This window comes from Nyctereutes procyonoides, unplaced genomic scaffold (genome assembly GCF_905146905.1).
Source record: "Nyctereutes procyonoides isolate TBG_1078 unplaced genomic scaffold, NYPRO_anot_genome, whole genome shotgun sequence".
Lineage (NCBI taxonomy): Eukaryota > Metazoa > Chordata > Mammalia > Carnivora > Canidae > Nyctereutes > Nyctereutes procyonoides.
Genome location: NW_026575145.1, coordinates 8965849 through 8982038, shown reverse-complemented (window position 1 = coordinate 8982038; position 16190 = coordinate 8965849). Strand labels below are relative to the sequence as shown.

General features: G+C 38.3%; 1 protein-coding gene across 1 annotated transcript; it reads right to left on the bottom strand.

The window, feature by feature from the left end:
* Positions 1–509: 509 nt before the first annotated feature.
* On the bottom strand, positions 510–15503 carry TRAPPC6B (trafficking protein particle complex subunit 6B). The gene is made up of 6 exons (XM_055309107.1): positions 15134–15503; positions 6795–6862; positions 5933–6050; positions 4675–4758; positions 2805–2898; positions 510–1698 (listed from the first exon to the last, which is right to left on the bottom strand). Exons 1-6 carry the CDS (start codon positions 15212–15214, stop codon positions 1667–1669), a joined length of 477 nt encoding a protein of 158 aa, XP_055165082.1. The 5' UTR covers positions 15215–15503; the 3' UTR covers positions 510–1666.
* Positions 15504–16190: the final 687 nt, after the last annotated feature.

Here is a 16190-nt window from a genome sequence, read left to right as displayed (position 1 = left end):
TTTATTTTCTTAGGTTAAATTTACAGAAATGGAGTTGCTGAATTAAAGGATATGTGTGCTTCAAATTGATAAGTGCTCTTTTAAAGTGCAGATATTCACTTATGGAGAATATGGTATGCACTACAAATATTTTTCCCTATTTTAACATTTTCATAGTATTCTCTACCATGCAAATGGTTTTAAAATTTTTTGTCAAGTTTTGTGTGTATATGGCAAAAAAAAAACACGTAACATGAAATCTACTTACTTAAATTTGTATACAGTATTGTTAACTATATGTACATTGTCATACTATCATAAGATCATAAAACTTCTCTATCTTCTTTAGTACTCTATAGTTTTATCATTTCACATGCAAACCTTTAAGTTCTTCTCTTCCCTCCTCTTCCTCCTCCTGAGAAAAAAAGTTAAATTCTCCCATATTATTTCTTATATAACCTAACTCTCCCCTTGTCTCAACTACAAGAGACTTCTTTTTGGCTATAAGTAACAAAATACAGAACCAAAAGTAGATTGAACAAGTTAAGGAATTTATTATCTCATGTAACAAAAAGTCCAAAGGAAAAGCAGTTTCAGGATTGGTTAATTCGGAATCACAATTAAGGTGCTTTCTATCTGTGCACCCTGCTATCCTCAGTATGATGGCTTTCATCTTTACGCTTGTTCTCTCTCAGTTATCATCAGATGGAAGAGGAGATGACAAATGTACTATATGAGCACTGACCCCAACCCACTGAGAAGATATGGTCTAATGAAAGTTGGTGTGCCTAATCCAATTACCCACCCCTCTGCTCTTGGGAAATAGTAATTAGGGAATAAAGATAAGGAACCTTCAACCAGCCCTTCTACACATGGGGAAAGAAGCTGAAAGTCAAGACTGTAACAGAAGTATAAAATTCCTTCCTCAAATACCTAATATTCTTTGGCCTTGGAGTCACTGAATTCACATTTAAATTAATCTATATTCCACTTTTATTACATTGATGGAGCTCTCAAGGACTGAATTCTAATAAAATTAAAGACTAAGTTCTGTTAAAGTAAAATGAACTTTTTAAGCAATTTAGGCAGATAGGATGTATATATCACACACACATAATATACAATGTATATAATAAAATCCTTATACGCATAAAAATTCTTAATAGAAATAAATTATAATAAAATAAAAATTGTTTTAGTGTATTGTTTGCTTTTCTTAAATAACTAAAATTCATAAAGCAAAACCAAAATTTGTTCATTCTTACAAATGAATCATACAAAAATGATTCTGACTGATGCATACTTTTCTTAATGCTAATTTATCAAACCCTGAGTTTTGCTTCTCTGTCTGTGGTTACATACACACCACTATAAGCAAATAAGAATGTTTAAAATAAGGGTCCTACATCTTAGGGTTTAGATATTTGAAATCAGGTTTTTCATTCTGAATAGTTTCAGTAAAATCTGTTATTTAGAATGTCTATCTGCTTTAAGAAGGTTTGTGTTAAATTAATAAAATACAACCTTACTTCTGCTTAAGAGTGCATCTTTCATTACATAAGTTAGCAAATAGCTTATATCAATACAAATGTCCAATATTGTAATTAAATCATTGCTACTTGATATACTTTATACATGAATAATTTATCTCTTTACACTGAAGCTTTGCCTTGCATTTCAGTATGTTTTATAGCTTCTGGATCATCACCTGAAATTTACCTAAAAAAAGAAAAATGAAAATCATTCCTTGATTTTAGGTGCAAGGAAAACAAGCCTAAACATCAATTTTTCTGTCCTATTAGAAAGTGATTTCAATGAAGAAACTTGCTATGTCAAACAACTTTTCACACTTTTCACAATGCTCAACAAAGTCCATTTCATTTTTATGAGAGGATTATCTATTTTGTGAATAGGTGTCTTTGCTTCTCTTTGTGATTCCTACCTGTGTAGTTCACCGCTGACTATCAGTGTAAATAGAAAGGTAATATAGCGATGCTCAAGTCAATTTTATTTTTGGTTGGTAGCTTTGGTAAAAAGATCTTTGGAAAGGAGTTTAGCGATAAAAGATTAGTTGGTTTTATCTAGCTTTATTCTAGAAAATTGTTTTTAAAAAGACATTTTCAATGCTATAGGAAAATTTGCTATCTTAAAGAGTAATGCAGAAATATTTCCTTTAAAAGTTAAGAATCACCAGGGTGCCTGGGTGGGGCAGTCAGTTGAGTATCTGAGTCTTGGTTTTGGTTCAGGTTGTGATCTCAGGGTTGTGGGATGAGCCCTGTTTTGGGCTCTGCACTGAGCACCACTGAGCACAGAGTCAACTTGGGACTCTCTCTCTCTCTGCCCTTCCCCCACCTCTTAGAAATAAATCTTTAAAACTAAATACCTACATAAAAGAATCACTAAATTGTCTTATACATTTGGATTATGTTAGCACACTTTCTTAAATCATTGTCCATTATGAATTTAAAAGTCTGAATATAAGCATACTACATATTATATTAAATGTTAAAATTGATAAAAGTAAAACAAAATGGCTTTAGCTTTCTAAATTTTCTCTATGTTAATAAAAACAAACACCAGACTTGAAAAATAATCACTAAAAACATTTTTTTAAGATTTTACCCATTTATTCATGAGAGACACAGAGAGAAAGAGAGGCAGAGGCACAGACAGAGGGAGAAGCAGGCTCCATGCAAGGAGCCTGATGTGGGACTCGGTCCCGGGACTCTAGGATCACACCCTGGGCTTAAGGCAGGCACTAAACTGCTGAGCCACCCAGGGATCCCCCGTTAAAAACATTTTTAAGAAATGTGAATTCAACTTACAAGCAGGCATTGAAGATACTTCAGCTGTGACAATACTTTTTATTCCCAAGTTTGATAAGCCACCTCTGATTAAGCCACATGTAAATGCTAAATACTGAAAGGAACAAAAAATATAAAGAATATTAAGGATCTACTAAGATAGCAATGCTATTGAAAAATATGACATTTAGTTAAACCTTGGTATTAATAAGTCATTGCTGTTTAAAAAAGGACTATGGAAGAATTTCTCAAATTACTGAAAATTCTGATTGTTAAAACAATTTCCCAGCTTATTGACAACTAAAACATGGACACATGACTTAAGGTGCTCCAGCCCTGGACTCTGAATCTAGAAAGATTGAAAAAACAAACTAGAAACATATTAGAATTAGTTGTAGAGGCAGCAAAGGTGGCTGTCATCAGTGCTATGCAAAGAATTCTAACCCTCCCTCCCTAAGGGTCTACTTCTACAGTTCTTGCCTGCTTTCTGAGCCTTCCCATCAATTCTGTAAGTTTATTCCCCTAAACAGAGTTGGTTTCTGTTTTCTACAATCAAGAATAATGATTTCTTCAGATTTATAGCCAATCTGCTACAACAAAGAATCATCCAGTTCAGAATATCAACAGTGCAAGTGTTGAGAAACCCTATCAAATGGAAACAAGGAAAGGGAATGGGACTAAGCTACAGCAGAGAAAGCCAGCCAAGAACAGGAATCAAAAATTAAGTAATCCAAGGAATTTTTGATTATGTACATTTTTGTATTAGATGATATTCAATATGATAAATCTATGAATAACAAATTATCAGTTTATAATTAATTTACATAAATGAGTACTGATCAGTAAGTAGATCTGGAGTCATAAAATTTTGACCTGGAAGAGACTTTAGAGATTACTTATAATATAGGCGCTATGATAACCAATCTTATTAAGGTCTAGAGGGGATTATGTAACTTATCCAATGTCAAACAAACCTGTAAATTGTGTAGTTTAAAATATAGATTTATTTGGTTTGAAGCCCATGCTCTTCCCACTAGACTTATAATGCTTTTGTTAGATAATTTAGGTATGGATAAATTTTTACAGATAATAGGTTATACTGACCCAGATATTTTAATCACCTCAAAGAAACCCTTACATTAAAACCTCAGCTTTCTTTAATACATCTGATCTACTTATGGATTCCTACCTGACAATAAAAACAAAAACCACACAAAATCCAGAAGTACAAAACATGTGTTATACTTAACACAAAACATGTATTAGAAAAAAAATGTTGACAATATTAAAAAATTGTTTTTTAATTAACTAAAGGAGATTGTAATATACTGTGAGGTGAATATTTTCACACAACGCCAGTTTTGTAAGCTTGACTATCTTTTCTGATATATCTATGCTGTATATTCAAGAATCTAACATTAATTTACATTTCAGTGGCATTTGGTTATAATATCATAAACCTACTCAGCTATAGGTTAATACAGTTTATTTTAATATGATGAACACATGAACACCCTTCTCCTATTTCATAAAAAAGTACTTAAACAAAAGAGAACAACTTTATTTTTTTATTTTTATTTTTTTTTTTTTTAAAGATTTGGTTTCTTTTTTTTTTAATTTTTATTTATTTATGATAGTCACAGAGAGAGAGAGAGAGAGAGGCAGAGACACAGGCAGAGGGAGAAGCAGGCTCCATGCACCGGGAGCCCGACGTGGGATTCGATCCGGGGTCTCCAGGATCGCGCCCTGGGCCAAAGGCAGGCGCTAAACCGCTGCGCCACCCAGGGATCCCAAGAGAACAACTTTAAAACCTATTCCAAATTCAAAAGTCTGTTGTTGTTGGCATTGTACTTTCCCTAAGAAAACTCCAATCTTCTATTCCATTAAATACCTTAGATGCATGTTCTAAATACTGTTTTCCTGCAGACATCTGAGTAAGCAGACGAAATTTGTTGTCCTGAAGTACATAGATGCCCTATTTGAAAAATAGAAAACATATCCAAAGTCAGTGTAGTCTGTAGTCTTTAAAAATGATCTCTTCCCTTCAAAACAATTCAAGAGTTTTTTTTAAGTTATTAAATCTCTCTGATGGTCAAATTTTTTTAAATGAAGGAATTTTACAGTTTTCAAGCTGAAAAGTTGTTCAGAACTTTATAACACTAATATTTATTGAATGCTTCAAGATACTAAAGATATAAAGATGCCTAAGATAGTTCCTACCCTTAGAGAACCCAGACTAGTGGCAAAGGAATCAGAAATACACGTCCAGGTTGAATTAGCAGTTATATATTATTAGCTCATATCTACAAAGCTAATAATCAGTCACTTCTCATTAGCATTTCAATACTTACAAAGACTGATATTGTTTTGTTAAAAGATGAAACTACTGGTAGCTACTAATACATCTTTTTCATTTTCTAATACTTAATCAAAATGCCAAATCCATTCTAAATATTTCCTTGAGTTTTATAAAACAAATTAAATTTATTTAAATGCACAATTTTCCATGTAATCTATTAAATCTTGTACCAACAAATTATTTTAAGAAGAGAAAAATGACAGCAACTAAATAATGCAAAAGTTGCTTAAAAGTTAAATATACTTTATAAACTTTAGAAATTACTCTAAAAACAAATGTGACATATTTGTGTTTCTGCAAAAAGAACCATTAATAACTAAGGAACCAAACCCTAGATGTTTATCATTCTACATTTGCTACTTTTTTTTTTTAAGATTTTATTTATTTATTCATGAGACACACCCAGAGAGAGACAGAGAGAGGCAGAGACACAGGCAGAGAGATAAGCAGGCTCCATGCAGGGAGCCTGACATGGGACTCAATCCCAGATCTCCAGGATCATGCCCTGGGCTGATGGCAGCGCTAAACCACTGAGCCACCCAGGCTACCCAACTTTTTAAAACTTAAGATAGTTATTTAATTGGGAGAAAGAAACAGCTATCATTACTGATAAATGTCTCTTAGTTCTTATTCACTATATCCTATTACAGAAAAAAAGTAATGATGTATTAACACATAAAAGAAACATTTCAAAGGTGACTAAAAATTTTTAGTTTAATATAATAAATGACTAAAATAGAACATTTATATTAAGTTAAAGGACCTAAAAAATAAGCCTTAATTTAAGTACCTGATGATTTGTCCTTAGATTGTCGATTTGTTTCTTGAATACTGTAGTCCAAAAATCTTTGCAAATGAACTTCATGATATCTAACTCATCCTTGAACCTTGCAGTATCTTTTGTAAACCTACAAAGACCAACTAAAAGTAATCAGTATTCTTCCTCCAAAGAAAGCAGGAGGGTCACATTATTCACTAATTTTGAAATGCCATTACAGCACAGAACATTAACGGATAGTCATAAAGTAATAAGAACAAAGCAAAAAGATCCCATTTCAATTCACATTGTTATGTAATTATGGTGCTAAAATTAGTCTAACAATAAGCTGCAATTTTAGGTACCATACAATTCATTCTAGCATGTCAAAAAAAAAAAAAAGGCTGAGCATAATCATGGTATTGTTATATAAAACATAACCAGATTCAGCTATTCAAATAATGAGAAATGAATACTTTATGAATTCGTCTATAAATTAGAAGATTACTACATGCATAAATCTAGACTCTAAAGCATTTCCATCCCTTGCATTTAAACAAAAATCCATTTAGGTTAAAGAACCTACTAGACCTCAAATAGAAAATGTAACTAAATTTTAGATGTTGTCTCAGTACACCAAAGTTTTTAGGAAAAAAGTCTAAAATACAAAATATACATATACATTTTCTTCAAATATTAAAACATGAAAGTTAGGTAACTGAGTTAAAATAGCAACAGACCTAAAAAGAAATTTTAATGTGAATTAAAGAATAGAGAATAAATAAAATTTAGGAATTAAAATTAAAGTTATTTCAAATTTTATATAATCTTTTGAAATGGATCACCTTTGTTTATAACCTACCTGGAAGAAAATTTTCAAATCCATACTGCTCACCTTTCTATCAATCCTTGTCCCACTCGAAACCCCATGTTTTCCAGCTTAGTAATACAGCGTCCATTTTCCTATTTTAAAAAATAATAGTTTTGAATATTTTTAGAATGCCAGAAAATATTTAAAAATTGTTTTAAGATGCTGACTAAAAATATTAATGTAAGTGGTTGCACTTTTTTCACTAAAATATTCTTTTTTATTTTTTTTAAATTTTACTTATTTGAGAGAGAGAGAGAGCAGGAGCGGAGGGAGGGGCAGAGGGAGAGGTAGAAGCGGACTCCCCTGCCTAGAATCCTGGGATAATGATGTGACCCGAAGGCATAAACTTAACAGACTGAGCCACCCAGGCACCCTCACTAAAACATTCTAAGAAATAGTGAATTACAAGTTATATTTGAGTTTTCTTAGTACTAATCATTTCATAAAGCACTTCTCTTCTCAGTTATAAAAAACGTAGTCAAAGTTTCACCTTTCCATCAGTCATTCCCCTTGGGAGGTTATTAAACTCTGTTGTTGCTTGCTTCAGAGTCATGTAAGCTTTCCAGTTCTGTGTCTTAGTTGATGACCCTATCTTCCTATGCCAGGAATTATGCAGTTGGTTTGCTCTTTCTTTGACAATCTCATCCAGTCTTTAGACTTTAAATACTACCCATATGATGAAGACTCTCAAAATCCTCTGGATCACCTACAAAGCTATATAAAATTCAGAGTTCTTCTCAGGCCTCAATCTCCTACTGTTCTTCACTCACATCGGCTCTAGCAACACTGGTCTTGCTGTCGTTAAACATGCCAGGCATGCTCCAATCTCAGGGCTCCTGTACAGGCAGCTCTTCCTCCAGATATCCACATGACCAACTCCCTCACTTCAAGTCTTCACTCACATGTCACTATCTCAGTGAAGCCCATCTTTTTTTTCTTTTGTTCAGGTGTACAATAAAATCATTCAACAATTCTATAGATTATTCAGTGCTCATCATAGTAAGTATATTCTTAATCACCTTAATCTATTTCACCCATCACCCCATCCACCCATATCAGTGGGTCTCATTTTAACTATCTTCTTTAAAACTGCAACATTATTCCCCTTCAGAAATTCTCTATTCTGGTCATTTTCAAAGTGTGCTCCAAGACCAGTAACATTAGCATCACCAATTCTGAAACCAAATTTACTGACTCAGAACTGTAGGTGTGGGTCAGTAATCTATGTTTTAGAAGCTCTCTAAAAGTAGGAGGTCTGGCTGGCTCAGTGGGTAGAGCATGCAACTCAATCTCTGGGTTCTAGGCTAAAGCCCCAAGTTGAGTATAGAGATTACTTAAAAATAAAGTTAAAAAAAAAAAAAAGCCCCCTAACAGTCATTCTGATGCCCCATCCCATTTCCCTGCTTAATTAGTCTCCAAAGAACTTCTTTCACCATTTAGCATACTATATACATTTTACTAATTTCACATGATCCATGTCCCTCCATCCTGACCCTCTGCTAGAATACAGCTCCAAGATAGCAGGGATATTTATATATTCTAAAGTTTGTTAGTCTCCACTAAATATACCATAGGCCTCATTATTTGCTGAACTTTCTTCTAAGGAACCATGTATTCTAATGAGGTTGTGACTACTAAATCTGTGCTTTTATAGTAGAAACTTTATTGGACATAGCTATAAAGAGGTCCCATTGCCCCCTCAAATTAAGCATATTCAAAATGATATTCGGGGTACCTGGCTGGCTCAGTCAGTAGAGCATGCAACTCAATCTCAGGGTTGTAAATCCAAGCCCCACACTGGGTATAGAGATTACTTAACAATAGAATCTTTTAGAGGCACCTGGGTGGCTCAGTGGTTGAGCATCTGCCTTTGGCTCAGATCGTGATCCTGGGGTCCTGGGATCGAGTTCCACATCAGGTTCCCCACAGGGAGCCCGCTTCTCCCTCTGTCTCCCTGTGTCTCTCATGAATAAAATTTTTAAAATACTAAAATCTTTTTAAAAAAGTTAGATGAGGACCTGAATGGCTTAGTCAATTAAGTGACCAACTCTTAGTTTCAGCTCAGATTGTGGTCTTAGGGTTGTGGGATCAATCCCTGCATTGGGCTCACTGCTTAGCAGGGAGTCTACTTGAGATTCTCTCCCTCTACCCTCCCCCCACCACTTCTACAATCTCTCTCTCAAATAAATAAATTAATTAATGAAATCTTTTTAAAAAAATGATATATCTTAATTTCCTTTGCGTGTGAGGCCTCTAAAATTCCCTAACTTTAATGGCAATCCCAACCAGAAAACTTCCATTTTCTTTCCCCCTTTCTTCCCAACTTTCCACACACATTGCAGTCCTGTGGAGCCTACCATCTATATGCTTTCAAAATCTGTCTTCTCTCTTCATCCCTTCTCATTTCTCTCCTGGTTTTCAGTTAGAGCCTTCCAAATGATCTCCTTGTCTCTAGTTTCTTCTTCCCTTGATTTCTATCTTCTGTATTTCTAGTAGAGACTTTCTAAAAACCAAATCATGTTATTTCTCTCCTGAACCTTTCAGCACCCTCTCCCCTTTCTTCAAAATAAAGTTCAAACCCCTTAGTATGGCATGTGCCTTTCCTTAAATGATCCTGGCTAGTTAACCAGAATCACTAATGGCCACATATCCACAAACATCTCTCCTTCTAACACTCTGAAATTTCTGCAAAAACTCTAGAGTTCCATGCTTTCTTCTATGCCTTAGCACATGCTGTTCCATAGACCATATATCCCCTTTAAAAAAAAAAAAGATTTTATTTATTTATTTATTTGAGAGAGAGAGAGAGAATGAACAAGCAGAGGGAGGGACAGAGGGAGAAGCAGACTCCCCACTGAGCAGGAAGTCTGATACAGGGCTTGATCCCAGGATCATGACCTGACCCACCCAGGTGCCACTTTATACATTTTTAAAAAGATTTATTTGAGAAAGAGAGCAGCAGGGAAAGGGAGAGGAACAGAAAGAATCTCAAGCTGACTCCCCACTAAGCTGGGAGCCTGACGCGGGACTCTATCTCAGGACCCTGAGATCCTGACCTGAGCTGAAACTAACAGTAGGATACCCAACCAATGGTGCCATCCAGGCGCCCCAGAGGCCATACATCCTTTAAATTCAGCAAAAAGTATCATATCCCCCCAGAAGCCTTCCTTGACACTCCTTTGGGCCCTATGCTGTCATAACACTCTGCACATAAGTCTATTATTGTACTTATCACAATCATTCATTTTTCTGTTATTCTCCAGCTCACTTCAAAACATACTTAGGTGGGGAAAAAAAATGCTCAGGTGGAATAAGTAACCTGTCAGTCTTTGTGGAACAATCCGGTCTTTGTACAATCACCCAGGAGTATGTTGACCAGCAGGAAATATGATTATATATAAACATTCTGATATCCTAACTATTGATCACACGAGCCCAATGTTGCTACTTGTTCATTCACTTTGCTATCTGTGAATACTCACTAGTGGCTACCATTTTTTTAGAAAAATTAAACTTGAGAATATTTTATCTTTTCACCTTTTTAAGGAATCTATTCTCCATAAATTGGTAAATGCCCAGTTATTCAGTTTTTAAAGATTTAATTCCTCTCCAAGCATAGTTTAAAAATCATTGATTTGGAGAGTGAGAATACTGGTTCTTTACTTCACTTTAAAACTAATGACTTTAAGGACACCTGGGTGGCTCAGCGATTGGGCTTCTGCCTTCAGCTCAGGGCGTGATCCCAGGGTGGCAGGATTGAGTCCCACATTGGGCTCCCTGCATGGAGCCAGCCCTCTCCGTCTGCTACTCTTGCTCTCTCTCTGTGCCTCTCATTAATAGATAAATAAAATCTTTAAAAAAATAAAATAAAAAAATAAAATAAAAACCATTGCTTAATGTCAGGATTATGTCTTTCTTTTACATCTTTTTATTACAAAAAACCTGAAGTACACCTAAGTTGAGACATTAATACAATGAACTCTTGTACACCTAGATTCCAAAATGGATTCTAATCAACACTCCCATATTATTTTTTTTTTAAAAATCTATATTTTAACTGGGGCCATCTTTCTAGAATCTTCGGACTCATTTTTATTTTATTTTTTTAATTTTTATTTATTTATGATAGTCACACAGAGAGAGAGAGAGAGGCAGAGACACAGGCAGAGGGAGAAGCAGGATCCAAGCACTGGAAGCCCGACGTGGGATTCGATCCCGGGTCTCCAGGATTGCGCCCTGGGCCAAAGGCAGGCGCTAAACTGCTGCGCCACCTAGGGATCCCCCATATTAATTTTTTTAAAGATTTTATTTATTTATTTGACAGAGAGAGAGAGAGAGAGAAAGTAAGTGCACAAGCAGGGGGAAGAGAGGGAGAAGCAGGCAGGGGAGCCTTCCCCGCTGATCAGGGAGCCAGATGTGGGGCTTGATCCCAGGACCCTGGGATCATGACCTGAGCCAAAGGCAGATGCTTAACCAACTGAGCTACCCAGGTGCCCCCATATTAACCTTTTAAAATCCTTTTTGCTTATATACACTTTCAATTCCCCATTGTAAACAAAGTACAATAGGAAAAACTATATTTTTAGTTTATTTAAATAGTTTTAAAGATTTATTTTTAAACTCCACCCAGTGTGGAGCTCAAACTTAAACCCAAGATCAAGAGTGGCATGCTCAGTCGGGGCGCTTGGGCGGTGCAGTGAGTTAAGTAAGTGTCTGACTCTTGGTTTCAGCTCATGTCATGATCTTAGGGTTGTGGGATCACGCTCAGCATGGAATCTGCTTGAGTGTCTCTCTCCTTCTCCCTTTGCATCCCTCCTACCCCCACTCTTATGCATGCTCTTACAGTCTTTAAATAAATCTTTAAAGAAATTTAAAAAAGAGAGTCGCACACTCTACCAACTGAGCCAGCCAGGCTTCCCAAAAGTTATATTTAGATAAAATGATTCAAAACTTACAGATTTCCTTTTCCTTATATGACTAGCACATCTCTTAGTATTGTCAGTTATGATTATGATAGGTATTTTGGTTAATCCACTGGAAAAGAGAAGGATTAAAAAAAAAAGATTTTCCAGGCTAAAAGTTGAAAGAGGGAAAGTAGAGAGACGGGAACAAAGAGAACTGATTGTACACATCATAGTGGGGGAGCAGGGGTTTAATGATAAAAGAGTAAAAGAGGTGTGTTGGTCATTATTCTCTGGGGAAAGAGTAAAAGGCAGGCTAACTTTGCATAAAGAGCAAATGCCTGCTACTCATCACTTAGCATAGATACTAAACATTAAAAACTATTGGTTATTGATGATAATGAAGTCAAAAGTGTGGAACTTGGAAAAAATCTCTATTACAGATGGAACTGAATAAGAATATATTTGTTTCACTTCCAATACTCTTCCTAGTATCTTTCTAATATCTCCAAATGCATTATGCCTTTCTGCCATAGTGAATGTGTCCCCCCAACTCAAAAATTATTTTGAAATCCTAACCCCCAATGTGATAGTATTATGAAATAGGGATCTTGGTAGGTGATTCTGTCATGATGATGGAGCCCTTAAGAAAAAGATTAATGAAGGGGGACTGCTGGGTGGCTCAGTAGTTGAGTGTCTGCCTTTGGCTCAGGGCATGATTCTGGAGTCCTGGGATCAAGTCCTGCATTGGGCTTCCTGCATGGAGCCTGCTTCTCCCTCTGCCTATGTCTCTGCCTCTCTCTGTCTCTCATAAAAAAATAAAATCTTTATTTAAAAAAAAAAAAGAGTAAGATTAATGGGGGCACTTGGGTGGCTCAGTTGGTTAAGCACCTGCCTTTGGCTCAGGTCATGATCCCAGGATTCTGGGATCAAGCCCCACATCAGTCTCCCTGCTCAGCAGAGAGCCTGCCTCTGCCCCTGCTCATGTTCTCTCTCTCACTCACTCTTTCAAATAAATAAAATCTTTATTTTAAAAAAAGGATTGGGATCCCTGGGTGGTGCAGCGGTTTGGCGCCTGCCTTTGGCCCAGGGCGCGATCCTGGAGACCCGGGATCGAATCCCACGTCGGGCTCCCGGTGCATGGAGCCTGCTTCTCCCTCTGCCTGTGTCTCTGCCTCTCTCTCTCTATCTGTGTGTGACTATCATAAATAAATTAAAAAATTAAAAAAAATAAATTAAAAAAAATAAAAAAGGATCAAAAAATAATAAAATAAAAAAAAGGATTAATGCCACTATAAAAGAGACCCCAGAGAGCTAGCTAGCCCCCTTCCACTATGTGAACACACAGCCAAAAGACATCCATCTATGAGCCAGAAGTAGGCCCTCATTAGACATGGAATTTTCTGGTGCCTTGATCTTGGACTCTTCACCCTTCGCAATTGTCAGAAATAAATTTCTATTATTTATAAGTTACCCACTTTATGATGTTTGGTTACAGGAGCCTGCATAGGCTAATACACTATCTTTCTTGTGGTTTACACCATTCCCAGATTCCTACAGACACCTCAAAAATTCAACATGTTCAAAATAAATTCATGCTTTATCTTTTTCTCCCCTTTTTCCTCTCTGTCCAACACAACTGCTCAAGGTAAACACCTGAGAATTTTCAACTCTCACAACTATACCTGGGTCCCAGAGTTTTCACCTAACTTTCAAAAAATTCTCTACTTTTCTGTCACAATTCAGCTCTTCATCATCTTCTGCCGACTTCTGAAATAATGAATCTTCTCACTACAAGGGTCTTCTCTCTCTAACCTAAATACTGGATTATCTTTCTAAAATGCAAATGGACCACATCATTCTCCTCTTTAAAAATTATCCACGGGGGTGCCTGGGTGGCTCAGATGATTAAGAGTAAGTTCGGGTCAAGATCTCAGGGTCGTGGGGATCCCTGGGTGGCTCAGGGGTTGAGCGCCTGCCTTCGGCCCAGGACGTGGTCCTGGAGTCCCGGGATCGAGTCCCACGTCTGGCTGCCTGCATGATGGAGCCTGCTTCTCTCTGCCTGTGTCTCTGCCATTCTCTCTTTCTGTGTGTTTCTCATGAATAAATAAAAAATTAAAAAAAAAAAAAAGATCTCAGGGTCGTGAGATTGCGCCGCCCCTAGGGCTCTGCGCTGAGTCTGGAGCCCGCTTAGATTCTCTCTCTTTCTGGGACGCCTGGGTGGCCCAGCGGTTGAGCATCTGCCTTCAGCCTGGGGCGTGATCCCGGAAACCGGGATCGAGTCCCAGGTCGGGCTCCCTGCGTGGAGCCTGCTTCTCCCTCTGCCGGTGTCTCTGCCTCTCTCTCTCTCTCTCTCTCTCTGTGCCTCTCACATAAAATCCTTAAAAAAAAAAAAAAATTCTCTCTCTCTCCGTCTGCCCTTCTCTCTCCAGCTCTCTCTCTCTCTCTCTCTCTCTAAAACAAAACAAAAAACTCCACTGAGAATGTCAAATTCTTTAATCATACAGCATACAGGGCTCTTTCCAGCTTCAGTTCCCAACACTTCTCACTCTCCGCCCATTCAATCGAGTGACAGTGCAATGCTTAAGCATATTTAAATACATTACACTCTTTCATACCCCTATGCCTTTACCTTTGCCTAAGATGCTTTCCCTACCCCCACTTTCCACCCCTCTTCCTCAACAGCATTTAGAAAGAGCTTCTGACCTGAGCATGACTTTGGAATATCTCGTTTATAATACTCGTTACAACTCCGTAATTCTGTGCCAAACTACTACCCAATACATTATTCACCGAACCCCTATTCCCCAATGACTGGTGAAGTGGGGGGTCGACTTATTTAGCACAGTGTCAGGCTCACAACACACAATCAATACGTATTTTCTGAATGAATCAACGAATGAGTGAAAACTCCCACGTATTAGAAGGAACTCCCAGGAGAATGGAGTCACTGTTTCATTACTACCCCACCCCCAGCAACACAAAACTACCTCTGTCATAGGCACTAAATAACTATTTTTTGAATTAGATTGGTTTCCTAATTATACTAACGCCTACGATCTTCCCTTTAAGCCCAAACCGCATGAGCCTTCTATACTCAGGCGCGTGCAGTAGTAACACTGAGGGTCGCGGTGGGGGGAGGGGAGACCCGCAAGCCCGTCGGGCGGATGGCTCCCGGCGCTGGAAGTGACAGAACTAAGGAGGGGCGCCAAAATCAGCTGTGCAGCTAACACTGCCATAAATCATGGTAGCGACAACGCTTAAAGTATCAAGCAGAAGACGCGAAAGAGAAAAGGCTGACTGACTGAAGACAGCGGGCAGGTTCTAGGCTCGGGATGCTTGGACGTGGACCAGTCTGTCTACACTTCAGAAGGGCCTGGGTGGCGACACAAGAGTTGAAGGAAAGAGCGGAGGAAACAGGGTCACCGCAAAAGGACCTTAAGGGCTTGTGGCCGCACTCACCACCTCCCCCTGCTCCGCGGACTTGTACACTCCAGACACCATCTCGTTATGGAGAAGCAAAAACAACGCCTCGTCCGCCATTTCCTGCTTATTCTTCCAGACGCCGGGTTTCGGCTCCCGTTTGGGCCGGGCTCAAAGGTTCCGGCCGGCGCTTGAGCGATTTAGACGGCAGCGCCGCGACTCCTTCAGTCCACAGTCCGTCCCTGGTTGCTAGGAGACCCAGGAATTCGCTTCGCTTTCCCCAAAGCTGGGAAAAGACGGAGCCCGGTACTGGGGCGAGCCCACCCCAGGGCTACCAAGCCCTCAGGCCCGACGACACAGTCTTGACAGCAGCCGGAACCAAACGGAGCCAGCGGAGATCCTATCCGGCCCCTGGGCGTGGGGGCGAAAAAAACAACTTCCGGTTCCGTCTACTCCGGCATTCCGCCAGCTCTAGGATCACAGAGTTACTTCCCCGTAGGGGTGAACCGCTCCCGCCCAGATCCGGAGAAGCGCCCTCTTACGAGTGACGTCACAGGCGGGCGGGCGGGGCGGGCGGGGCGGGGGCGGAAGTGTGAGCCGGGTAAAATAAGACAAAGGAGCGCCCGCTGCCCTCTGGGTGTTAACTACCTGTGCTGGGACTGGCGAGGTTAGCTTCATCAAAAGCTTGCGTTTCTGCCATATGTTCTTCAATATGAAGAGTAAAGACAGTGAATAAATCATTTTTTTCAGGCTATAAAGTTTAGATCTGTTGAGAAATCATCCCAATGCATCGTGGATTAAACCTGGGTATGCAAAAAGATTTAATTATTTTGGCCACCAAGAAGTTTGCAGTGAGTGGGGACATAAGGGCTAAGGGGGATGAAGTAAGCAAGGAACAAGGTACACTTGAAACAAAATACAGAACCAGATGATCAGGTCCGTGAAAAAGTGCCAAAGATCAGAAAAGCAGCTTCACCGTGGTAAGTAGCTCATAAGAATGTATGGCAGGTTGGGATTTAACTCCTACAAGGATGCAAACACATATGTATGTACTTCTTAAATTTGGCAAATTCTAGCTTAAACATGTTGCTTAGCC